This window comes from Emericellopsis atlantica (assembly GCF_019669845.1).
Source record: "Emericellopsis atlantica unplaced genomic scaffold F5Z01scaffold_15, whole genome shotgun sequence".
In the NCBI taxonomy this organism is placed as follows: domain Eukaryota; kingdom Fungi; phylum Ascomycota; class Sordariomycetes; order Hypocreales; family Bionectriaceae; genus Emericellopsis; species Emericellopsis atlantica.
Genome location: NW_025764717.1, coordinates 357,898 through 383,564, shown reverse-complemented (window position 1 = coordinate 383,564; position 25,667 = coordinate 357,898). Strand labels below are relative to the sequence as shown.

Sequence of the window (25,667 nt, the reverse complement as noted above, 5' to 3'; positions counted from 1 at the left end):
TACTTTATCGGGTGCCTTAGCGGGTTCCTTATCGGCTACTTTATCGGGTGCCTTAGCGAGTGCCTTATCGGCTACTTCGTCGGGTGCCTTAAGGGCGCCGATCTTAATTAGTAAGAGGTCTATATTATCCGACGCTTTAGATAGGGCCGTCTCGCTATATATCCCACCCGCTAGGTCTTATAGGAAGGCTTTAAGGCTAATCGGCTCGTAGGGTGCTAGATTTAGCTTTGATTTAACCCGAATTAAAGCTAGTATTAATTCCCTTTGCGACCGTTCGCCTAGCGCCGTAGACTTAGCCCTCGACCGCGGCTTCCGTGGCTTTAAGGTAGGCTTTTTAGGGCTATCTTCGATAAATTAAAGCTTAATCTATACGATAACCCGGCTATTACTAATAGCCTACTAGAAATTATTATCTTAGCTTAGTATATCCTAAAGGCTATTATTTTTTAAGGAAACCGATATAAACTACCTAGGCTCTTATTTATTGTTTTTCTAGAAAGATATACCAATATATATTATTAACTTATTAAGTATTTTAAGGGTATTATAAAGAATAAAAGGTTTAAGGTATATAGTTAGAAAATCGGCTTTTATAAGGAATCTAAGGTCGGCCTACGAGATAAGTAATAGATTTATTCTACCTACGGCGAATTAGCTATATTTTAGAATATCTAAATTAGCTTACTTATTAATAAAGAGCTCGAGGCTTTAAAGATATTACCTTAGAGCCTGCGACCGGTAGAATAGACTAGCTAGACCTAGATTTTAAGGCTATAGGGATTTTTAAATAGCGAGATAGGCTTAGCCGGCCTTATAGCGATAATAGCCTGCCTTATATAGCTACGTAGGTTATTAAGGCGATCGCTACGCGTTAAAGATAACGAGGATAATCGGGGTAGCGCTTATTTAGCGATACCACGACTTTCCGACGACGCGTAGCCGCTAATTAATAGCGATCTATATATAGTTATAGGCGTTAGAGGGTCGCTAAATATATCTAGGGCGTCGATCTCGACTAGCTTAGGCTATCGCCGGCTATAGAAGGGGTAGAGTAACCCGACGGAGGTAGCGCGTATTTTATTATATTTTTCGCGTTATAGGTGCGTATCGTAGACCGTAGGAATCGATAGCGGTAGCTCGGGTATTTCTATTACTAAAATAGATATTAAAATATATAGCCGAAAGTAAGAGATTAATTAGACTTACTGTTTAATATAATACCGCCGGTTAATAAGGAAAGAATATAAGAAAGGGCTATATTCGCGGATATTATATAGTATAATAAGGGGGAAATTACAGTAAGTCTAATAGTATAAGGATTATATATATATATATAGGCCCGTCGCGTAAGTGTTACGACTTAATATGCGACCGCATGCGCCGCCATGCGGCCCGCACGTGACATGACGCGTGACCCACTCTTTTTCACTAATTACTTTAGATTATCCATAAAACATTATAATCTAGATCATCGCACTTATCTCATAAGCCTCATGATCCACGGGTATCATTCGCTTCACACAATAATCCCCTTAGTATATAGGAAGCCTAGCTTCACTATAGTCAGTCTCTATTAGCTCCCTAGCTATCAATACAATTATCTACGCAAGATCTACTATCTCGCACATAGACTGTGACACGACCGCTTAAGTCAACGATATCCTAGTATACTTAGTTTATAAACCGACCTTAGATCTACCTAACCCGTAGCTAGTCTAACCTAACCGTTATAGTAAGGCTTTAAACACTACCCTATATAGTAGTAAAATAAAGCTTTTCGCGATCTATTTTATATTATCCCTTTCCTCGATAGCCTAGCTTATTTATACCTAAAATTCGGGCGGTATCGCGTTACTATAGAGGCCTAGATCGTCGAGGTAATTCTACTATAATAAACGTTAGTATTCGGTAGCGCTATTAGTATAAACTTATAAGATAGCTAAGATAGGCTATACGCTGGAATTTTAGTGCTTTTCGATAATCTCGCGAAGCTTTAAATAAAAGCTAATAAACGGCTTTTTAAGGTTATCCTCTTTTGCTAGGTTAGCCTCGAAGCTAAGCCCTTAGAGCTATACCTTATACTAAGCCTCTATCTCGGCGGGTAGTAGACTATCGATATCTATTATCTCGAGAGGCTCTTATATTTCGCGAAGAAGCTATTACTATAGGCTATTATCGTTATTATCGAAAAAAACGCCTTAGTCCGGGTTAGCGGTTATATAATATAAATCCCTTAGTATACTAGATCTAATATTAGGTCGGTTCTTTTAGTTACGGATAATATACCTATTCTATAGATAAATAAAGTTAGTAAGTTTATCGCGGATTATCTCGCCGTAGATAGCGTAGATAGCTACTTAATTAACGAGGCTATCTTCGCGGAAGAGGCTATAGCCGATTAATTCGTTAAAGAAGATAATCTAGCGGTCTATAACGCTACGCCGTAGCTACCGCTACTAAGACTCAATCCTTACGTTCCTTATACTTAGGCTATATAAATAATAGCTATCTAGCCGATCGCCTTAGGTATAATAATAAATATTTCTATCTTTATTAATATATTTAACTTTCTTAGGGCTAGCTTTAGTAAGTAACGCTTATGCCGCTACTTATAGCGGCGTCTCTATACCGTGGTTAGATCTCGTGAAAAAGGGCCGCTTTTATAGGCGCCGGACGGCCTTAAGATATTATTTTAATATATTAAGAAATATTATTACTAATCGGCCCACGTAAAACTATATAATATAACGGGAATAAGCGTCGATATAACTATAAATCTAGAAGCTAACCTTCCTAAGCTTTTTATAGCTATCGAGGGACTATAAGAAGTTCGGTCCGGGCACGCGAAAGTCGCTTCTTTACTTAAAGTTATTATTACGGCGGCTAGCGACTTCCTTTAAAAAAGTAGCCCGATAAATATTATATAGATAGCGCTATAAGACTATAATTTACCCCTTCTAACGAATATATTAGTATAGCAAGCCCTTACTAAAGCTTAAGGCCGCGCCGCTCCTCTAGAGGTCTTAGTAAAGGAATTCGATAGCGTTATCGAGCCTCTCTTATTATTCTTTAACGGTCCTAACCCGGCGTTTTATACCGTGCTACTAGCGGACTTTCTTTATAGCCGAGAGGTAAGCGTAGAAGCCTCCTTAATAAAGCTCCCGTAGAATCGATATATTAGATAGCCCGAAGTTAAAGAAGAGGTATTTAATCCGATCGATTAAGGCGTCCGAGATATCTAGCGCCTAGTATCTTATATCTAAGCCCCACGCCTTTAGCTAGCGTAATAAGGTCCGTCTACTAATAATAAGATTACTAGCTTCTTATAGCTATAAATTAATATCTTCGAGAATATTATTAATTAAGGTATTTAAGAAATACTAGCCGTAAATATAGTCTTCTAAGATAGTTAGGGTCTAGCGGGCTATTAGACGAGGGGTAGTCTATAATACTAGCGCTCTTTTAAGCGTGATTTTTAATATAATATTCTTATTATTACTAACGATTATATTATTTAGAAATTTAAGAACCTAAGTCGCTAAGAGGCCCTTATTATATATATCTAAAATTAAGGCCTAATAATTTTCGATATTCGTTCGTGGCGGTATATTAAAAAGTATATAGGTTATAAAGTATAGGAGGGTCCACCGGTATAGTATTGTTACACTACGGGGGTTAATACCGTTAGCACCTTATAATCTAATATCCCGCCGTATAATACCCGCCTTTACAGCGGGATATTAGATTACAAGGTGCTAACGGTATTAACCCCCGTAGTGCAACGACACTACACCGGTGGACCCTCCTATACTTTATAACCTATATACTTTTTAATATACTACTATAAACGAATATCGAAAATTATCAGGCCTTAATTTTAGATACACGCAATAAGGGCCTCTTAGCGACTTAAATTCTTAAATTTCTAAATAATACGATCGTTAGTAACGGTAGGAATACTATATTAAAAATCACGCTTAAAAGAGCGCTAGTATTATAAACTACCCCTCGTCTAATAGCCCGCTAGACCCTAACTATCTTAGAAGACTATATTTATAGCTAGTATTTCTTAAATACCTTAATTAATAATATTCTCGAAGATACTAATTTACGGCTATAAGAAGCTAGTAATCTTATTATTAGTAAACGGACCTTACTACGCTAGCTAAAGGCGTAGGGCTTAGATATAAGACACTAGGCGCTAGATATCTCGGACGCCCTAATCGATCGGATTAAATACCTCTTCTTTAACTTCGGGCTATCTAATATATCGATTCTACGGGAGCTTTATTAAGGAGGCTTCTATACCTACCTCTCGGCTATAAAGAAGGTCTACTAGTAATACGGTATAAAACGCCGGGTTAGGACCGTTAAAGAATAATAAGAGAGGCTCGATAACGCTATCGAATTCCTTTACTAAGACCTCTAGAGGAGCGGCGCGGCCTTAAGCTTTAGTAAGGGCTTATTATACTAATATATTCGTTAGAAGGGGCAAATTATAGTCTTATAGCGCTATCTATACGATATTTATCGGGCTACTTTTCTAGAGGAAGTCGCTAGCCGCTATAATAATAACTTTAAGTAAAGAGGCGACTTTCGCGTGCCCGGACCGAACTTCTTATAGTCCCTCGATAGCTATAAAAAGCTTAGGAAGGTCGGCTTCTAGATTTACGGTTATATCGACGCCTATTCCCGCTATATTATATAGTTTTATATGGGCCGATTAGCAATAATATCTCTTAGTACGTTAAAATAATATCTTAAGGCCGTCCGGCGCCTATAAAAGCGGCCTTTTTTCACGAGATCTAACTACGGTATAGAGACGCCGCTATAGGTAGCGGCGCAGGCGTTACTTACTAAAGCTAGCCCTAAGAAAGTTAAATACACCGATAAAGATAGAAATATTTATTATTATGCCTAAGGCGATCGGCTAGATAGCTATTATTTATATAGCCTAAGCATAAGGAACGTAAGGATCGAGTCTTAGTAGCGGTAGCTGCGGCGTAGCGTTATAGACCGCTAGATTATCTTCTTTAACGAATTAATCGGCTATAGCCTCTTCCGCGAAGATAGCCTTATCGATTAAGTAGCCGTCTACGCTATCTACGGCGAGATAATCCGCGATAAACTTACTAACTTTATTTATCTATGGAATAGGTATATTATCCGTAACTAGAAGAACCGACTTAATATTAGATTTAGTATACTAAGGGATTTATATTATATAACCGCTAACCCGGACTAGGGCGTTCCTTTCGATAATAACGACGATAGCCTATAGTAGTAGCTTCTTCGCGTAATATAGGAGCCTCTCGAGACAATAGATATCGATAGTTTACTACCCGCCGAGACAGAGGCTTAGTATAAGGCATAGCTCTAAGGGCTTAGCTTCGAGGCTAACCTAGTAGAAGAGGATAACCTTAAAAGGCCGTTTATTAGCTTTTATTTAAAGCTTCGCGAGATTATCGAAAAGCACTAAAATTCTAGCGTGTAGCCTATCTTAGCTATCTTATAAGTTTATACTAGTAGCGCTACCGAATACTAACGTTTATTATAGCAGAATTACCTCGATAATCTAGGCCTCTATAGTAACGCGATACCGCCCGAATTTCAGGTATAAATAAGCTAGGCTATCGAGGAAGGGGATAATATAGAATAGATCGCGAAAAGCTTTATTTCACCGCTATATAAGGTAGTATTTAAAGCCTTACGCGACGGGCCTATATATATATATATAATCCTTATACTACTAGACCCACTGTAATTTCCCCCCTATAACACTATATAATATCCGCGAATATAGCCCTTTCCTACGTTCTTTCTTTACTAACCGGCGGTATTATATTAAATAGTAGGTTTAATTAATCTCTTACTTTCGGCTATATATTTTAATATCTATTTTAGTAATAGAAATACCCGAGCTACCGCTATCGATTCCTACGGTCTGCGATACGTACCTATAACGCGAAAAACACGATAGAATACGCGCTACCTTTGTCGGGCTGCTCTACCCCTTCTATAGCCGGCGATAGCCTAAGCTAGTCGAGATCGACGCCTTAGATACGTTTAGCGACCCTCTAACGCCTATAACTATATATAGATCGCCGTTAATCAGCGGCTACGCGTCGTCGGAAGGTTATAGTATCGCTAAATAAGCGCTACCCCGATTATCCTCGTTATCTTTAATGCGTAGCGATCGCCTTAATAACCTACGTAGCTATATAAGGCAGGCTATTATTGCTATAAGGCCGGCTAAGCCTATCTCGCTATTTAAAAATCCCTATAGCCTTAAAATCCGGGTCTAACTAGTCTATTCCACCGGTCGCAGGCTCTAAGGTAGTATCTTTAAAGCCTCGAGCTCTTTATTAATAAGTAAGCTAATTTAGATATTCTAAAATATAGCTAATTCGCCGTAGGTAGAATAGATTTATTACTTATCTCGTGGGCCGACCTTAGATTCCTTATAAAAGCCGATTTTTTAACTATATACCTTAAACCTTTTATTCTTTATAATACCCTTAAAATACTCGATAAGTCGATAATATATATCGGTATATCCTTCTAGAAGAACGGTAAATAAGAGCCTAGGTAGTTTATATCGGTTTCCTTGAAAAATAATAGCCTTTAGGATATACTAGGCTAAGATAATAATTTCTAGTAGGCTATTAGTAATAGCCGGGTTATCGTGTAGATTAAGCTTTAATTTATCGAAGATAGCCCTAAAAAGCCTGCCTTAAAGCTACGGAAGCCGCGGTCGAGGGCTAAGTCTACGGCGCTAAGCGAATAGTCGCAAAGGGAATTAACGCTAGCTTTAATTCGGGTTAAATCAGAGCTAAATCCAGCACCCTATGAGCTAATTAGCCTTAAAGCCTTCCTATAAGACCTAGCGGGTGGGATATATAGCGAGACGGCCTTATCTAAAGCGTTGGATAATATAGACCTCTTACTAACTAAGATCGGCGCCTTTAAGGCACCCGACGAAGTAGCCGATAAGGCACTCGCTAAGGTACCCGATAAAGTAGCCGATAAGGAACCCGCTAAGGCACCCGATAAAGCAGCCGATAAGGCACCCGCTAAGGCACCTTATAAGGTAGTTAGGAAGAGGCTAAAGGCGCCTATAGCGGGTAGCGTTAATAAAGAGGTACGACCTCGCCGTTCACGGCGTAAAGCTAGGCTAACCGCCCGGGCGCGGCGGTCGTAATTAAATTTATAGCTATTTATAACCTTACTTATAGCCTTACTTTATAACTAATTAAATACGAATATATATCTTACTTAAGAACTTTAGCGCCTCCGTGATAACTACTATACGCCTTATATAAAAAATAAATACTATTATCACGAAGTTTACTATCGCTAGATTATAGTAAATTAATTTATTTATTATAGAATTAAATTCTATAGCGTGCGTAGCTCTTTAGGTAAGGCTATAATAACGAGGGTGCGTATATGTGTTATATGGTGGTTGTGCAATTGGTCATTGATACCGTTGGCACCTTGTGATCTAATATCCCACCGTACGCCTTGTCTGCCACTGGGACTGTGCTGCCAGTCCACATCTTTTCCGCATCCTGCATCTGTGGCATGGAATTTCCCCAAAAGAGGCCGCCCAAAAACCACAAAGCGACAACGCGGAAGACCAGAGACCCACAGTATTTGACAAGTGGCACCATACCGTCGATCTCGAGGTTGTCAAGCGCGCGGCTCGAAGAGTCATTGTCGAGCCCGTAACCTGGTACTTCACAGGAGGCGACGACTGTCCTATGCCCCGCGATCAGGATGAAAACCCCGGCTGGACCATGTTCCCAGACTTCACCTACGCCCTTGATAGCATCGCCGAGCTGTCTAACCTCAACGCCGTCGAGGTCCACTTCGACAGGTTTGACCAGCCCGATTACTGGGGATCTCTTGAAGAGTCCTTTCTTATGCGCCAGGAGAGCCTGTGGAAAGTCTTCCACGCCATCGAAGCGCGCAAGCTGGGCGGACAAGAGAAAAGCACCGTCACCTGTCTGGCATTGAGTAATCTCCAAAACGTCTACGACAAGGAGTTAGAGGCCTCTAGCCTCTTTCAGAGCGTCATCGAGGACATTCGGCAGCTACATCTTCACGTAAATACTGAAGTTGATGAATATGGGCCCGAGTATGATCTCCATAACGACCATCTCGACTGGATATTGCGCATGCCAGTTCTCAAGGCTTTATATCTTTCCGAGACCAGGATCATGACGCACGCATCTTTCACCGAGAGTTTCATTCTGGGTATGACCCCAGTGACCCACGACTGGGAGCGGCTTCCATTCGGCGCCTACGGCTTCCAGAGCCGGAACGATGCAGTCTTCACGTACCACGGGCGCTGGCACTATTTCTTCGGTCGTATCAAGTCAGAGCTCAAGACACTGGTTGATTTTCGCATCGCTTGGGGCAAGTCTGTGAGTTTAGGTGGGGACGCAGTTCCTTGGACCAGGGAACCAAGGTTAGCGATCGAACCGGAGTTGTCGATCAGTCGCTACATGGTCTTTAACGAATCGAGGGGTTTCTCAGGCCCTGGGATATACCCGATGCGGAACGGCGAGATGTACTTTGGCAACGGCAACCCAGATCCTCAACCATTGCAGCAGGATTCACGGCCAATCGATAACAGTGGTGTGCCCCCGGCCAACCTTGCGGAGATGCACGAGGTCGATGACAAGCAGGCTCTCCAGGATCTGCTACAGGCGACGTTCGCACGGCGATTGTGAATTGCCTGGATGGGTTTGACTTGTCAACAAGGCGAAGTGGTTTATGTGTCCGTCTAGACAAATTTGCGCCGTGTGAAGCGAGTTGGTTGTGGTCACTGAAAATGACGATGCACAAGAATGGAGGTCGTTATAGGTTCGTCAATTGAGCTCGTGCTGCACGCTACTCGCCATTCGTAACATAAGCCATACTTAATCATTGTTCTTCTCATCCAGCGCGACACACGCCGCCACCATCAGGGCCATGTCCACACCAGGCGCCACGATGAGCGCGTACGTCTGCTGGCTCCCCATCAACTCACGCTTGTTCAGGAGCTTGCGGTCAATGCGCGCGACCACGGCACCCGTGTTCTCGCAGACAATGTCCGCCGACGTGTCGCGCCAGTTGCCCTTCATGGTCAGCGTCTCGGCATGGTCGCCCTTGGACATGAATGTGACGGTCGCCTTGCTTCCCACCACTACATTGTCAGTGTAAGGGCATGTGCGGTGGCGCAGAGCTTTGCTTTTACTCACCCTTGAACGAGCTCTTCACCTCCATCAACTTCTTGCCGGCGGGATCCTCGGCCACATATGTCTCGTGCACGTGCATCTTCTCCCGGACAATGTCAAAGAGGTGCTGGCCTGCCATGTCTTTGACGGTCTTGCGACCCGAGATGGTCATGTGGCGACCCTCAATCTTGAGCACGGGCTCGCCACTGATATTGGTGACGTCGAAGCTGTCCTGCGAAAGGGAGAAGACCTTCTCCTTGAGGACCAGGGTTTGGGTGCTGGGAGCCATGTACTGCTCAAAGATGCCCATGGGGCGCTGGACGGCTACGAGTTGTTCCATTTTGGTTTGGTTTGATGAAGCTTTGGATAAGATTTGATGATTAGTTGAGAAGAGTGAGGTTGAGAATAATGAGCAAGTTGAGGATGTTTAGTGGCAGTTATAAGTGAGAGCCGACGTCTAGAGGTGCTTTAAAGGGGTGACGTCTTCTGTAGCACATCCAATTACACCCCGATCGTGGCTTGCAGCTGGATCTCGCCTTCCCCCGCCCGCTCTCGAGATCCGAAGTTGGAATTAGCTTGGCTAGCGTCCTACGTCATAGTTCCAAGTGACTTCATGTCTTATAATAGTACTAGTAAGTAGTACATGACCATTGATTCTGTTGAATTACGGTCGGCAATCCGGCCTGCGAATAAGTGACGGTTGACTAACAAGTCCTGGCTTTCAAGGAAGAAGAGAGGCTGAGCAACAAGCACTAGGAGGTTGGGGAAGCGGCACGAGCTGAGAACAAAGGGTCATCGTCAACCGCATCTTTCGAAGGCTGATGCCAAGCACATTCAGGAATTCTATGCGTCTTGAGGTTTTCAGGAGATTAGATGCTATATGTCCTGGGGATTCCGCACATTGGTGGCTAGTGTTACAAAGACAACTTCCGCCTTGTAGGGCTGAGGCCCGCTGTAGCGGGGCAATTGACTACCCTATACATTCTCGTCGCGCATGGTCGACATTCTACAATGGCTCTTGGAAATACCAGGCTGGAGAGGCGAGAAGTATGACGGGTAGAATGTGATTTCAGCATGAGTTAGATCGTGACTGTAACCCAGCCACTTTAATTAATTTCACATTGCGGGGTTCCGCCCATTCAACCTTTTTCTTCAGCTTCATCAGTTCAAACAAACCTTCGATGCGAATGAAACGACATAATAATCCGAGCGGAAGCCTCAGGAATCTTTAGTTCCATCTCGACCCAGTAGGTCAACCACAGCCATGTCGTTCTCCGCCCTCCCCTTCGAGCTGCGCATGCAGATTTGGGAACTGACAGTCGTCCCTCGTCTTCTCCATCTCAAACTGAAGCAATTCCTCTGCGACTGCAAGGCACACGGGAGCAAAGAGCATGAAAACCGAGTATGGATTACTTGCATAACGACATCGGCTCCTGCGCCCCCAGCGCTGCAAGTGTGCCATGAATCACGCACCCATCTCAGCCGTCCCAGGCTGTATCAGCGGAGTCTCATCCCCTACAATAGAAAACATGTCTTGGGCCGGTATACCTGGGTCAATTTCAACCTCGACATGCTCTCTATCGGTACGTGCCAGCTCCTAATGCTGAAATCATATTCGCCACTGGTGCAGCGGCTGCGCTTCGAGAGGGAAATCGGAGAGTGGTTCTTACATTTTGGGGGTCACAATCTTGGCAAGTTTCCAAATATCAAAGAAATACAGGTCGTCGGCAGGCACAATCTGCTGGCATGGAAAGACAGTTGGGAGGGCTTGGATTGGGTGTGCCCGCGCGACAAGGTGTCATTCGTCGATCCGAGGAACGGCATGGTCATGAGCGGGAGGCAGTATGATGAGTGGAGGTATTGGGTGGAATATCAGGCGGCCGATTGCGACTCCCCCGACGGTCCCTGGCAGCGAGGCAACCAGGAATACTGGGTTCAGGAGGGCTGGATAATAGACACAGAGCATTGGTAGGACAGTGAAGCGTGGGAATTCGAGTATTCGATCCCGGACACTATCAGATTAGCTCCACAATACCCGGCGCCGGCTGGCCCCGTGCGACGGATATCCCGCCTCGGATGAGACCCACATCCCCGAAGCTGTGGATGACTTTATTCCGTTTGGTCCAAATGGAAGGATGTGTTGCAGGCACATGTAGCTACAGAAAATGAGCCGAGTCAATGACAATCCTGCGAGGTCATTCTGGAATGTTGCAGACGGGTGGCGTGAAGTATCTGCCCCCACGTAGCCAGTATGTCGCTTTCTTGGCCACACGTCCACATGGTCTTACCCCTCATCTAGAACTCACGCATCATTCCGGCAGTACCCGCTTCTCATTCGCCCCGTGAGCGCCGTGAGGGTTGCCGCACAGCATGAATCACGACAGGACATGTCAACTCGAGGGGCAAAGGACCACAAGAGTGATATTACACCAAGGTAGTATATTGGACGTGAGCGTAGGCGCTATGTGCTTGGTCGTAACCTCTTATCCTGACCTCGAGGGAACTATTTGCGCAGTGAAGTCGGCCCAGGTCTTGTCGTTGCCAAAATTTACTTCCAGATCGGTACCATTGCCCGTTCCCAAAGCCTTAAGGGGGCCCATGCAGGGAATTTAGTGCTGCTCTCGTGTTAGTGTTGGGCCGTCATTGTGTGGATTGGTGCGAGGCAACGTACGCCGCAAGAAGAGCAGTTGCAAGACTCGCAAGAGCCGGAGCAGTTGCAGGTGGTGCAGTTGCAGGGAGCCATGTTGACTTGAGTGGTGTCGTGAAGACGGTTGAAGGCTTGTTGAGTGTGTTGTGGTATTGTTGTGTTTGAGTGAGCTGATGATGGGACAAGGCGAGGCACAACATGGAGGAACTGACTTCCTTATATACGCATTCTACTGCCTGGGAAGGACGTCATACCGACTGCATGAGGCCTCCCCTCCCCGACGCAAGTTCTTCTCCCCTAATCTGACGGCGCATGATGCTTGAGATGCCAGGTACATTGTTCGCTCTGAGGATCACAGTCTCGTGGAAAGTACTCTGCGAGGTCTGTGCTGCTGTGAGGGTGGGAGGTCTGACTTCAGGGTGGAGCCACTGTTCGCGATGTGGATTGGGGTGTGCTGGCCGTGTGGATGCTCACATTACACACATGCAGTGACCGTGACGTTGGAGACGTGGGTCGTGTGGGGAGGTTCGGGCGGAGGAGTCAGTAGAGTATGTACTACGTACGATGCTTCTCCAACTAACACGAGCTTTCGAGAAGAGATTTTGCCGTGGGACCTGAGGCTTTCCGTTGGCCGAAGACGTACTAATTGAGTGTTGGTTCCTTGCAGACTGTTGTGCTCTTGGTTCTAGGCACAGTAAGGCCCGCACTCTAGGAGTAGCAGACCTAAAGCGCCACTCTCGAGCCAGAGACCGTGGAACAATGTCGATTGGATGATAGGTGCACGGGATGTCTCCCACTTGGCTAGTTCCTACCAAGACTGGAGACTAGACTACAACTAACAACCCCTTGCCCCACGGGTCGCCGGCTACTACCGCAAACATGATCGTCACTCAGACATCATAGTCGGACACAATGATCGAACTGGCGACAAATGTAGGCATGATGTAACGGAATCGCACGAATTCTCTTTGTCGATTCAAATGTCAGCGTTGCATGAGATCACTTGATCAGCCTACCAAGTGAGGCCCTGGGTGCGACACCCATCGCTAGATCAGTCCAGCTGAGGTCCTGGCACAGGAGAAAGTGTCCGGCGCACGGGGGATATTGAATAACGTTATCAGCTGAGACGGGAAGGACGTAGATATCAGTCGGTTGTGTGACATAATGCGTACTGGGGACCAGCCACTGGCTGGTGTCAAGGCAACGCAGAACCCCCACAGCGTATGGGCAAAGCGGGGAAAGCTTTGTAAATTGCTTGCCGCTCGATGCGACGGAGAGCGAGGCGGATCTCCCTGAGGTCAGTCTTAGGTAAGGAAGCAACAGGATGGCGGATGCCTGAGGTTGTCGTCAGTCAAGCCTCGGGCAAAGACTTTGGTAGCCACTGTCGTTGGGTAGATGTCCTCCTTTCCGGCACTCAAGGAGTATTGCGGACAGGTCGTCAGCCTCGACGTTGTGATTGACCAGACCAGTGACGTCGACAAGTCCCGAGGGGCAATGGTATCACCTCGAGTGGCGTGCGTGCTGGCATGGGGACTCGAGCACTCTGCGAGAGTGGCTTGTGCTTGCACTTGCAAAGCAGCAACTCCAGTCTCCCAGTCTACACTCGTGGACTAATACACCTGGAGTTCGTGGATGCTTGTGTGGTAGAATGAAGACTTGAAGGCACCATGACGCGAGGGGCAGCAGCCTTGATATAGACGTCCTCCCCCCTCCTTCATCAGACCGCCGATTCAAATGGACGGGAGTTCCCTCTGATATTAAATGAGGGGGTTCACTGCAAGTGATGATAAAGTCCCGTGCTTCTCTTGTCGCCAGCGAATGAGGATGGTGGCGATGCGGCGTGTAGGGCACCTTGATGGTCTGCTGCGGCCATCAAGGTTCTCGCATCCCGATCAGGGGAGGAAGGAAGCAACGACCTTCTGATCGCTTCCAAACTCGTGACGCCCTAGAAAGAACTCCTCACGACTGGACAAATCTAATCGGTTGACTGTCATCTCCTGTGCATTTGAGTTTGAACCCCCGAATCGAAAGGCGACACCCTACCATCGCGCTGGCTGGCACCACGCACCATCAAGGATCGACACGAAGCCGCCGGGTCGACGAAGAGATTCACCGGTAGAACGATTAGAATCAGTCCCATGCTCGACACCTACGAACAAAAGCCCCGATCGAGAAACATCATTTCGCCAGAACGAGTGCAAAACCAGCCGCCCCAGAACACGTGGAAGTCGAGGACACACACTTGCGGTTCACATAGTCGGCCACAGCTCTGCACGCACATTGCACATGTAGCTTTGCGCAACCTATACGTTGCACCAGAAACCGAGCGCCATGGGTCACTAACCAGAAATGGCATCATGTCATCTTCAGGGGCCCTGTTGTCCCTCGGTGTCAACAATCGGTCAGGGTGTACGAATGGCACGCGTTCAAGACTTGCATTATACAATGTATTATTCCATGGAGCGCGCTGTCTACACTTTAACGAGATACGCCCGCCCTTCAAACGGCGCCAGGGCCTCCTGGACCTCTTTCGCCCCGTGCGTCGACGCGATCAACTCAAACTTAAGACTGCTCTCCTCTGGTAGTCTCAACTCCCTCGCCGTGGGAGGCTCGACCTTCTTCTCATCCTTGGTAAAGTTGAGCAGCACGGCAAGCTTGTCGCCGTTGCCGCCTGGTATCTCCTTGAAGAACAAAAAGGTATCCTTGTCCTCGAGACGGAGTGTGTAGTAGTCGCCATAGACGGTGAGATCCGCGTATTGCTTGCGGAAGGCAATCATCTTCTTCCAGAAGCCCAGCACGCTGTTGGAGTCGCCCAGCTGCGAGGCGACGTTGATCTCGCCGGCCAGCGGGTGGGCCTTCATCCACGGCTCCTTGATATCCTTGCCCTCCTTCTCGGCCACGTCCGCGAAACCGCCGTACTTGCCCTTGCCGTTCCAGGCCATGGGCACGCGCGAGTGGTCGCGGGCGAGGTACTGCAGCGAGTCAAAGGCCTCGTCAATCTTGGCCGCATTGTTGGCTCCATAGCGCTCCTTGATCATGTCCACGTAAAGGTAGCTGTTCAGGTCGAGGTAGTTCTCGAGCGGGTAGCTGTCCTTGGGGGCGTTGACGACGCCAATCTCCTGCCCCTGGTAGACGTACTGGGTGCCGCTGAGGCAGGCCTGCATGAGTGCGAGCATCTTGGCGCTCGCCTCGCGGAAGCGGGGGGAGTCGTCGGCGAACCGCGAGACGGAGCGCGCCTGGTCGTGGTTCTCCAGGAAGACGGTGGTCCACGCGTCGTTGCCCTTGATGAGGGTTTGTGTCCTGTCAATGGCGGACTTGACCTCGGGAAGCTCAAAGTTCTTGGGTTTGGCGGTGTAGTGGTGGGTGACGCCATGGCCGACGTCGACCACGTCGAATTGGAACACCATGTCGAGCTGCTTGGCCTCGGCGCTGACATACTTGAGAACCTTCTCCATGGAGGGGGTGTTGGGCAGCTCTCCCACGGTGATGGCGCCGTACCGGGAGAGAATCTCATTCATCTCGCCGAGGAACTCGTGCATGCGCGGACCGTTGCAGTAGACGTGGCCGGCTGGCTGCCACGGTGAGTCGGGGTCGATGATGGGGGCGTCGGGGAGACCGATGGGCTTGGAGTACATGTTGACCGTATCGACACGGAACCCATCGACACCGCGCTCGAGCCAGAATTCCATGGCTGACTTGTAGATGGTCTTTCGGGCCTCCTCGCAGTCAAAGTTGACGTCAGGCTGCTCCTTGGCAAACAGGCGCAGGTAGTACTCCTGTGTGGTCTCATCCCAGGTCCACGCCGAGTGGTCGCCAAAGTTGGACCGCCAGTTGTTGGGGGGCACCCGCTTGCCGTCCTCTGTGTACTTGGCGGGCTTCCAGATGTACCAGTCGCGCTTGGGGTTGTCTTTGCTGCTGCGGCTCTCCTTAAACCACTCGTGCTGGTCTGATGTGTGGTTGATCACCAGGTCGAGCATGATTTTGATGCCGCGGTCGTGGGCCTCCTTGATCAGGTGCTCCATGTCCTGGACGGTGCCGTATGGGCGGTAAACATCCTCATAGTTGGAGATGTCATAGCCCATGTCCACCTGGGGGCTGTCGTACATGGGGCAGATCCAGACGATATCAGCACCGAGGTCTTTCAGGTAGTCCAGCTTGGACGTGATGCCTGGTAAATCACCAACACCATCGCCATTGGAGTCGCAGAACGACGCGGGATAGATCTGGTACACGACGCCGTGCTTCCACCATTTCTGCACGTGGACTTTGCCATTGACAGTCATTTTGAAAAGAATTCTGGTGATCTCAGCGTCTGGTTGCGGCGCTCAGAGTGTGCGTGCTAATATCGGGCTCACCAATTGCAGGGTAGCCAGCCAGACTTGGAGAAAAGAGCAGACGCTGTCGCGCAAAGGAGGACAGCAGCAATTATGAATTAGGAATTGACCAAGAACAGGCGCAAAATTTCCATTGAGGACCAGCAGGAGGCTCCTTTTGAACCATATGAGCCTCTCCAGTTATTAGAGTGGACTGACCTCGCCGGCTTCCACACTCGTTGGAGCGCAACGTAGCAACGCACGCCCAGTCGCGATGATTGCCCCTCGCGGGGTTCGACAGACGTGGAGGTCCATCCTGATAAACCAAAGGTACCTTAGAGTGCGAGTCACCTGTCAGCGATGGCACGCACCGCTTGGACTCGTCGTTCCGACAGGTTTCCGAGATGCCCAGGCCACCGTGATGGAGGCGGGCGATACTCCGCATCTGGGGAGGAGGGAAATGAGGAGGCCGTCTTGGCAGCGAGGGCGAGATGGTGATTTCATTGGCTCAGCGTCGGACCGACGACGCAGCCGCGTGCGTCTATGGCTCTCTGCCGTCTCTGGCTGGGAGGGAATGCCGTGGTCGTGGTGGAGCGATCGATTCCCTGCCCCAGCGCGTGACCTGGAGTACGGCCGAAGGAGACGCACGACAATGCACGCCGGCCCGACAACAAGGCTCGTCGGTCACTCGGTGTCTGGCATGAATCTGGGGAATCGCGATACCATGGCTGGGGGAATCCGTGGGCAATCCAGCTGAGCGATGAGGAGAGTCTTTGCTCAGGCCCCAGAGCTCGAGGACAGAACGTGAGTGTCGACGGTCGCGACTCGTGGGGCCTCAGCTCCAGACTCCAGTACAACCCGGCGCAGGCCGAAACGTGCTGATTGACCCTGTTGCCCTTTTTGGGGTGCAGAAGTCGATCAATCCATGAACATCTTTCGGGCCTTCGACACGCACCATGCACATCGATATTGACATGGCCTGCCAAGTCCCTGACATTCTACTCCGGACAGACGCAGGCAAAGACACCCACCTAAAGCTTAAAATCGCCTGGTCGCGGGACCATGAGCGGGTGAGATGGGGAATGTTGTTGGAACTTCTCTCGTTCCGACGACGGGTCTTAGCACGGAGGGAACCTGATTGCCCTGGACCAATCCCGTTGGACGGGTCTGAGTCGTACGATCAATATAGCCTCGCCAGATTGTCGAGCTAGTCCATGGCGTCACGAGACCGTTCTGTAGAGATGCGCACTCGTGCCTCTATTGCACTGGCCTGGCGAGTACGGAGTAGCCACAGCCATCAACGGAGTCTTGACTGAACTGAGTTGTCGCGTGGCAGGACATGCTGATCGAGCAGAAGCCCCGAAGAGACGCCTCGGCCTCCGCATTGGCCAATTGGGGTAAAGCTGGGGGCCCTGGACTGGGCATTGGAACCTGAGCCGCCCTAGTCCGCCAGCCGGCCGTCTGGTGCCATACCCAGCTTCCCAAGCTACCATAGGTAGCTTGGAACGCCATCCACACCATCTTCCCGCATAAAGGACAGGCAGGACTGGACGGGGGTGGACCCTCTCCCAACCTGGAGAGGCACTAACCCCAAGCCTCCAGTTCGGCTCCCCAGGTTCCCCAAAGCCAATCCGAAAATCTCATCGTCCCGACAGGACAGACACACACACACACACACGCAGACAGACAGGCCAAGGGGCCCAGGTCAGCCAGCCAACCAGGCTCGACACTAGCCAGCCACAGAAACGACGTCCATCTCCTGGATATCGTCCTCGTCCCTGTCAACTATAAGAAGCCCAGGGGGGACACCATCTTACCTCCTGACCAGCACTGGGTTCTTCCTCTCCATCACCGGCTTCTTGTTTCGGCTCTTCTCCTGCTCAGCACAGTTCACCAGCCAGCCAGCTAGCCAACATGACGTCCATCGAACACGACGGCGTCCGCCGCGCCTCCATGTCCAACGGCCCCGTCGTCGACAAGGCGACGGTCATCGAGGCCGCCGCCGCCAACGAGGCAGAGCACCAGCTCGGCATCCTCCAGTCCTTCAAGCTCTACCGCAAGGCCTGCATGTGGTCCATCTTCCTCTCCACCGCCATCGTCATGGAGGGCTTCGACATGACCCTCATCAACAACCTCTACGCCTACCCACCCTTCCAGCGCAAGTTTGGCGAGAAGCAGCCCGACGGTGGCTACCAGCTCACGGCCGCCTGGCAGGCCGGCCTCTCCAACGGGGCCCTCACCGGCCAGATCCTCGGCCTCTTCATCAACGGTATCATCGCCGAGCGCTACGGCTATCGCAAGACCATCATTGGCGCCCTCACCGCCTGCGTCGCCTTCATCTTCATCATCTTCTTCTCCGAGTCCCTGCCACAGCTCCTCGCGGGTGAGATCCTCATCGGCTTCCCCTGGGGTGTCTTCCAGACGCTCGCCCCTACCTACGCCGCGGAGGTTTGGTGAGTTTGACCACGCCCCCAAGCAGAACCTTGGAACCAGCTTGCTAACATGCCTCCTCCAGCCCCGTCCACCTCCGCGCCTACCTCACGACCTATGTCAACCTCTGCTGGGTATTTTTTTTGTCGCCCCAGTAGATGAGACCAAACGCTAACACGCACCTCACAGGTTATGGGCCAATTCCTCGCCTCGGCCGTCCTCAAGTCCATGCTGGCCCGCGACGACAAGTGGGGATACAAGATCCCCTTTGCTCTCCAGTGGATCTGGCCCATCCCCATCGCCATCGGCGTCTTCCTCGCCCCCGAGTCCCCCTGGTGGCTCGTCCGCAAGGGCCGCCTCGAGGAGGCCAAACGCTCGCTCATCCGCCTCACCGACCGCAACTCCCTCAACAACTTCAAGCCCGACGAGGTCATCTCCATGATGGTCCACACCAACGAGATGGAGAAGGAGGAGACCTCGGGCACCTCGTACACCGACCTCTTCAAGGGCGTCAACCTCCGCCGCACAGAGATTGTCTGCGCCGCCTGGATGGTCCAGTCGTGGTGCGGCGCATCCCTCATCGGCTACTCGACCTACTTCTACCAGAACGCCGGCCTCGCCACCTCGGCCAGCTTCTCCATGTCCCTCGCCCAGTACGGCATCGGCGCCATCGGCACCATCATCTCCTGGTTCTTCATCACCAAGTTTGGTCGTCGCACCCTCTACTTTGGCGGCGAGTGCATCATGATCGTCTTCCTCCTCGTCATCGCCTGCGCCTCCTTTGCCGGCGAGGACAATGTGCCCTCCCAGTGGGCCATTGGCTCCATGCTCCTCGTCTTCGCCTTCACCTACCAGTCCACCGTCGGCCCCGTCTGCTACTCCATCGTCTCCGAGATGACCTCGACCCGCCTCCGCACAAAGTCCGTCGTCATGGCCCGCAACTGCTACAACCTCTCCAACCTCATCACCAACGCCTTCACGCCCAACATGCTCAACCCCACCGCCTGGAACTGGGGCGCCAAGACCGCCTTCTTCTGGGCCGGCACCTGCTTCATCTGCGCCATCTGGACCTACTTCCGTCTCCCCGAGCCAAAGGGCCGCACCTACGCCGAGCTCGACATTCTCTTTGAGCAGAGGGTCAGCGCGCGCAAGTTTGCCTCGACCGTGGTCGACAGGGTGGATGAGGGTGTCACGCTCGAGAAGGACATGGCCCACGGGCAGAATGCTGTCCAGGTCGAGCACGCCGGTGTTCACACCAAGGAGTAGAGTAGAGTAGGGAGCGAGCGAGCGACCTGTGAGCGAACAAGGCCATCGAAGCTTTTGGATTGTATATCAATATGAATGAAGTCCCACCTTATCTCTCAAAGTCTCATCCTACCCGTGACGTGATGCAGAGCGCCAGCATTAGACAGTCACCACTTCGTTGCCAGATGAAACTCCATTTCCATGTTCTCAGCAATTCATAGATGTTCAGGGCGTCTTGTCCACCTCCAGAGACTCCAGACTGTCCAAAAATGGCGTTTTCGCCGGCGGGCAGTCTGCTATAGCCTGAGGAGGTATCTGGTACCAGGGATGATGCTTCTACTCGTGGACCAGCGAATCTGCCGGCGTCTGCATGATTGTAGTCGCTCCTGGGGCACGACGCCTGACTGATGGGCTGAGTGGTTGTGCATATAAATTACTACGTAGAGTGTCGCTTCGCCACCCAGGGGTCCAAATGGACGCGTAAAGCGAGGCAATAGAGCCTCGATTAATTGCGTTTCCTGAAGTAACAGGTGCTGCAATTGGTGAATGCCCTTATTCGACAAATGTATACCGACAATCTTAGCCTTTCTGCATGGCCACGTAAATTATCGATGAGTCAACTGTATACATAGAGGACTCCATGCAAGACCCACGAGTCATAGCATTCTTAGCAATATCTACTGTATGATTTGAATCCCCCCGGCACACCTATGCGCAATGGCCTGGTCTTATTCAATGGCATTGAATGTCCGTGTGTCGCTCCAAGATCGAAATTCGAAGACGAGTGCTAGAGAGTCCCAGACCGGGCCCTGGACAGGGTTCCCGGGCCCGATGGGAACATAATTGATGTGCACGATGCCACTCTGTGACACTAGATTGGCCCGTAGCCGGAGTAACTTGATAGTTGAGCGTTGCAATGCCTTTATCCACTTACCAGGTTCCGCCTAATTGCACTTTCCGTCAACACTTCTCGATGTTAGCCCAAGGCAGACAGATGACGGCAGATGTGGCGGCCAACCGCATAAATACAGATGCGTGAAGAGCAACCGCCCGCTGCTGAACTGAGTGAATGGCGGGTTCCGTTGGCTGAACCCGCTTACTTGATGTACGGAGTAGTCGTTGTTGGTCTCCCACACAACATGAACCGTTCTGGACTCTAGCCTCCTCATGCAGTGCGGATGGCTGCCTATGCCCAAGCGTATCGAATGAAACATGATGTGCATGGTAACGGTATTGGGGCGTAAGTCGCCTTCTCAAGGCACCAGTGCAGCCTTTGTGTCACAGCAGCGCCTATTTAAAAGGCGCAGGGACCACGATGAATACCTGACAGCCAATTCCTGTACCTTTACCACTATACACCTCAGCTTCCTATCAACAATTGAGCTAAATCATTTTTCACATTACTCCTCAACGATCGACTGATCGCAAAGACTCCCAAAATGGCAGACCAAGAGAAAGACCACCACTCATCCGGTGAATATAGCGGCACTGTTCATGATGCATCTGTGGGAATGAGCGGCAATGCGAAGGATATCGCCAGTCTGATTTCCTCAGGTACAGAAGCTCAGCAGACGAGAGCCCGGAACGCGGAGAAAAGAAAAAAGGCGGAACGAGAGAAGAAAGAGGCTGGAGAGAAGAAAGGAGAGTGACCGATCTGTCGCTGGGTATATCGAGGTCGACACGCCGAGATGAAGAACGCACAAGTCCACCACGCTCGCTCAACCAATTCTGCTTCCAAGCTGCTCGCGGCAGCCCATTCAGCTACCAAACAACTTTCGCAGCTCGTCGTCGTACGCTTGCTTGTCTGCGATCTTTCTCCGTACCACATCCTCCGAGTCCCTGCACCAAAGCCGCGAGACAATGCTCTCGGCTTCTAGTGTAAGAAAGTCAGGCGGTAACAAATGACTTTCGGGCAGGAAATACATGGCATTGATGGAAGACAGACAATGCCAGAACCACACTCCTTTTGAATCCCACATGTCCCGCATTATGTTCGAGAGAGAAATGCCATGCTGTGTCCTGCCCTGCGCTGCCTCCTCTTCTTCTGTGAAGATCTCCATGAACTCTCTTCGTACCTCATCGTACTGGTCATACTTTTCGTCCTCGATCCCGTCAATCGAACAGCCAGTTAGCCAGTATGGCACTGAGAGCATTTCAGCAGGCAGGGCGCATATCCACTCCAGGTCGATCAAGCCGGTGATATTCCATTGTTCATCGACCAGAATGTTGCTCGCGTGAAAATCAGTAAGCTGTAGGACGAACGGGCCGTCACGGAGTTCTCGTCGGATATGGTTATGCGATTCGACCCGGAGGAGTGCTTTGGCTGCCATCTGCGCGCGGCAATCGCTCTCGTCGTGAGCAGCGTGTGGCTGACTGAGAAAGCGGCGATCGTGGAAGGTCAGCAAGTCCGATGCATATGCATCTGTGCAAGAAAGCGTTTCGTCCCTCTGCATCGTCCTAGGGGCCCCGTCGTTCTCCAAAATCATTGTCGAACATGACAAAGGTCGATTAGTGAGGGTAATTGTGCCGTCGTCATGGAACTGGAAAGATCCAATCCGCTGTTGAGGGATGCGGGCGAGGGACAACATTGTTCTAGACATGCCCCTGAAAAGCCTGGCTCTGTAGTCCTTGTTGTCGCGGTACGTATGAAATGTAGTCGAGAGCATTTGGCCTGTATCTGGGCCTAGCCACTCCAGAATCATATAGGCTGAACTCATTTGACAGGGGAGCCGGTGCCGTATGTATTTGGAGAGCAATGGGCGCTGGAGAACTCTGTAGACATGGCGCCAAAATTGCCGGGCGAGTCGAGTGAAGAATGACATATGGTCCGTATGGGTGAACTGACTCATTAGAGAAGAATCGAACAGCAAGTGGTGAGTAGACTCACGTGGCGGCCGTCGGATGTGCCGAATCCAAACAGATGAGGTGAGCGGATCTCGGGGCAGTTCTCTTCCACCCATATGTACGCTCCCACTTCAGTGCTCAACTTCTCGTGTGCGCTTCCGGGGTACCTAGCTTCCGCAACCTTGTGAGGCATGGGACAACGAAAGGTGACCTTTTTGGACACATTGCCACATTGCACCTCGACGAGTACACAAACATTGAACCCTCCCCTGGTCCAGTGCTCCGGCGGAAGAACTATGCACATGCTTTGGCTACCCAGGGCCAAGTGACGTTTGACAAGCGTCTGGATCGAGTCTCTTTGTCCCCAAAGCTCTTGATCAAACAAGTCGTGGGCGGAGCGGTAGGATGCTAAATTGACAATGTTCTTTTCAGCGATGAGCGCCTCCTCAAGTGTAATAGGCCCACGGCCAACAAGTTCAATGGTGGGCGGCATGGTCGTCGTTGCTTTACTTGTGTCAGCACTGACGCGTGATTGCGCGAGCGCGTCTGATGAACGTGTCGCCGGGACCGAGACTCGATGGCCAATTCATTCGTGAGGCGAGTTGATAGATGGGTCGAAAAAGCAGGAAACGAAGAAAGAGACGAACAGGAATTACGCTTATATACTGTGAGGCTAGGACGATGAATGTAGATCTGTGACGGAGAATAGGAGACTGAATTGGGCGTGAAGCTGCATGCATGCATGATGCGCCGCCTTTACAGGGGGAGGCTGATCACATGACCTCAAAAGGATGACACCGTCGACATGGTCGCTGTTAGCCAACTTAGCCTGTTACCGCCCGTGAATAGTGCAGTATTTTATGCAATAAGACCATTTCTCAGTACGGATACCTTACCTGAACCATTGTCACAATCTGGAGAGCCATTTATGCAGCGGTGGAGGCTTGGTTGTGAAGCGGCGTCATGCTGTAAACACTGATATTCCGTTAGGAATTAGGACACGTTCTGAATAAACAACCTGACCGCTGTCCTAGGCCCCTCAAACTTTACGATGCGAATCCAAAGTTTCGATGAAATAACTGGCTGCGACGAGAGTAGCTGATCCCGTCGCCAAAAATAATCAAAAAAATCGTCAGTGCGAGGCAACCAGGCCCCAGGCCTTAAACCGATCAGTTGGACATGACTGAAGGCCGCCACGTCTAAGCGACTTCCACCTCAATGACACTCTCCACCGCCCTTGGATGTCTCGATATGCTCACAATCTTGAAGCCCTCTGCATCCAACAATCCCCGCCACGCCCCCTCCGTCCTCTCCAGTCCACTCGTGCAACTCATCAACGCCAGATCCAACGTCGTCATCAGGTGCGTCGCGCCCCGCGCAGGCAGCACCACCTCGTAGATTAAAAGTTTCGAATATCCCGGCGTCATGACACTCTTTATCTGAGCAAGCATGCGCGCCACGTCGGCGTCGGGCCAGTCATGCGGCACAGAGTGGAAGAAGTAGGCGCGCGCGCCCACCACGGGCTGCGGCTGGAAGAAGTCGTGGGCCATCTTGCGGATGCGGCTGTCCAGCGATTCTTTGCTGTGTGTGGTGATAACCTCTGGCAGATCCTGGACGATGAGGCCAACATTGGCGGGGAGATCTGGGTGACGATCTAGCAAGCTTTGCGTGTCGAGGCCCTGGGCGCCGCCGACGTCGACGAAGAGAGGCTTGCTCAAGTCAGCACCAGCTACGAGCGGCTTTGTATCATAAACGTCGGTCCAGATCATCTTGTAATGGGTCAGAGCGGTCATGACACCCTGAAATGAGCCTCCCGCTTCGGGATGGGCTTGGACGTAGGTGAAGAAATCGTCCCCAAATACGTCCCGATAGTTGTCAAAGGAGGGTATGTCGAGTGGCTCTTTGTACTGATTCTTCCGAAGAAAGCGTGCGAGGTTGTTTCCACATGGAATCGCATGATCTAGTCTGTGAGACGAAATGGTTATTAACGGTATGTCTTCAAGCGTTCACATTGGGAAGCACGCACCCAGCTTTGACAATATCCCCCACATATGTCTCCTTGGCTCCCATGTGAAGCGAGAATGGCGTTGGCTTCCATGTGTCCACGTCCACCTCCTCGAGCAGATGGAGGGCGGCAATGTGTCGAAGCAATCGACGGAGCAGATCGGGTTCGCATGCTGCAGTGGCCCAGCCCAGAAGCTCATCAAGCGTTCTCCTCGAGCCAGGGCGCTGCTTGTCTGCCTCTGTCCATTGTGTCCATATGCCCAAGTCTTGCACCATCTGGAGGCCAGCAATGAGGCCCGGGTTTTCAAAGTCAATGGCCCAGCCTTGCTCAAAAGGTGTCTCGAGCCGCGAGAGGAGGCGACGAGCTGCCTCCTTGACAGCGAATCGATCACTGTCCGATTCGAAATCGGCTCGCTCGACGGAGTCGAGTTTTTTGACGAGGTCTGAAGCCATGGTATGGTATTGGGTCCGTGCTTTCAGTTTCAAGTTTGCCACTGCCAGTGAGCATTTCATCAGGTTCATTTTTCAGGGTGCCGCATTGTCACGTTATAAACGCAGCATGTCTTATGAACCGCCAAGGTTCAATCTTTTATCTTCTCATTGTATCAACCAACATGAACCGGAGGAATTGCCTGCTGAGGCAGGTGTGTCAGGTACGCGACGTGACGTACAGAACAGGTATGGATGTTCTGCGCGCAGCATGATACGGGGAGAATAAACTGCCTATCCGCTCAATTCTCATGTTGGCATGGATGGATACAAATTCAAAAGGACCAATGAGACGGTGCAGTCGAGTCCAGGACAAGGATCAAATCCTGACTGACAGCTGCAGGATATCAGCTCCCCGCGGGTGACAAGGCAACCAACGACGTCTAACATGATTTGGAATGAGTCAGGACTATCGGGATCTTGGTCTGCGTTGACTCGATCACCAAAGTCAGATTTTCACCTGTCCATATC

The 25,667-nt window shown here is 50.2% G+C and overlaps 7 protein-coding genes across 7 annotated transcripts; 3 read left to right on the top strand and 4 right to left on the bottom strand.

Annotated features, from left to right (window-relative positions):
* Positions 1-7,415: 7,415 nt before the first annotated feature.
* F5Z01DRAFT_656796 (uncharacterized protein) lies at positions 7,416-8,863 on the top strand. The gene has a single exon (XM_046263602.1). The coding sequence runs from the start codon at positions 7,764-7,766 to the stop codon at positions 8,736-8,738; it is 975 nt and encodes a 324-aa protein (XP_046117753.1). The 5' UTR covers positions 7,416-7,763; the 3' UTR covers positions 8,739-8,863.
* Positions 8,864-9,737, bottom strand: F5Z01DRAFT_656795 (tubby C-terminal-like domain-containing protein). Its single transcript, XM_046263601.1, has 2 exons — positions 9,249-9,737; positions 8,864-9,193 (listed from the first exon to the last, which is right to left on the bottom strand). The coding sequence occupies exons 1-2, from the start codon at positions 9,562-9,564 to the stop codon at positions 8,928-8,930; spliced, it is 582 nt and encodes a 193-aa protein (XP_046117752.1). The 5' UTR covers positions 9,565-9,737; the 3' UTR covers positions 8,864-8,927.
* Positions 9,738-10,389: 652 nt separating this feature from the next.
* Positions 10,390-11,484, top strand: F5Z01DRAFT_130725 (uncharacterized protein). The gene has a single exon (XM_046257567.1). It carries the CDS (start codon positions 10,489-10,491, stop codon positions 11,194-11,196), a length of 708 nt encoding a protein of 235 aa, XP_046117751.1. The 5' UTR covers positions 10,390-10,488; the 3' UTR covers positions 11,197-11,484.
* Positions 11,485-14,342: 2,858 nt separating this feature from the next.
* F5Z01DRAFT_622909 (glycoside hydrolase family 13 protein) lies at positions 14,343-16,154 on the bottom strand (the record flags this gene model as incomplete). The annotated part of the gene is made up of 1 exon (XM_046261290.1): positions 14,343-16,154. The coding sequence occupies one exon, from the start codon at positions 16,152-16,154 to the stop codon at positions 14,343-14,345; it is 1,812 nt and encodes a 603-aa protein (XP_046117750.1).
* Positions 16,155-17,888: 1,734 nt separating this feature from the next.
* Positions 17,889-19,970, top strand: F5Z01DRAFT_130708 (raffinose family of oligosaccharides transporter). Its single transcript, XM_046257566.1, has 3 exons — positions 17,889-18,637; positions 18,700-18,748; positions 18,804-19,970. Exons 1-3 carry the CDS (start codon positions 18,099-18,101, stop codon positions 19,878-19,880), a joined length of 1,665 nt encoding a protein of 554 aa, XP_046117749.1. The 5' UTR covers positions 17,889-18,098; the 3' UTR covers positions 19,881-19,970.
* Positions 19,971-21,616: 1,646 nt separating this feature from the next.
* F5Z01DRAFT_681780 (uncharacterized protein) lies at positions 21,617-23,196 on the bottom strand (the record flags this gene model as incomplete). The annotated part of the gene is made up of 2 exons (XM_046265720.1): positions 21,617-22,699; positions 22,747-23,196. The coding sequence occupies 2 exons, from the start codon at positions 23,194-23,196 to the stop codon at positions 21,617-21,619; spliced, it is 1,533 nt and encodes a 510-aa protein (XP_046117748.1).
* A 706-nt stretch (positions 23,197-23,902) lies between these two features.
* F5Z01DRAFT_674705 (O-methyltransferase-domain-containing protein) lies at positions 23,903-25,160 on the bottom strand (the record flags this gene model as incomplete). The annotated part of the gene is made up of 2 exons (XM_046265075.1): positions 23,903-24,668; positions 24,730-25,160. 2 exons carry the CDS (start codon positions 25,158-25,160, stop codon positions 23,903-23,905), a joined length of 1,197 nt encoding a protein of 398 aa, XP_046117747.1.
* Between the last annotated feature and the right edge of the window lie 507 nt (positions 25,161-25,667).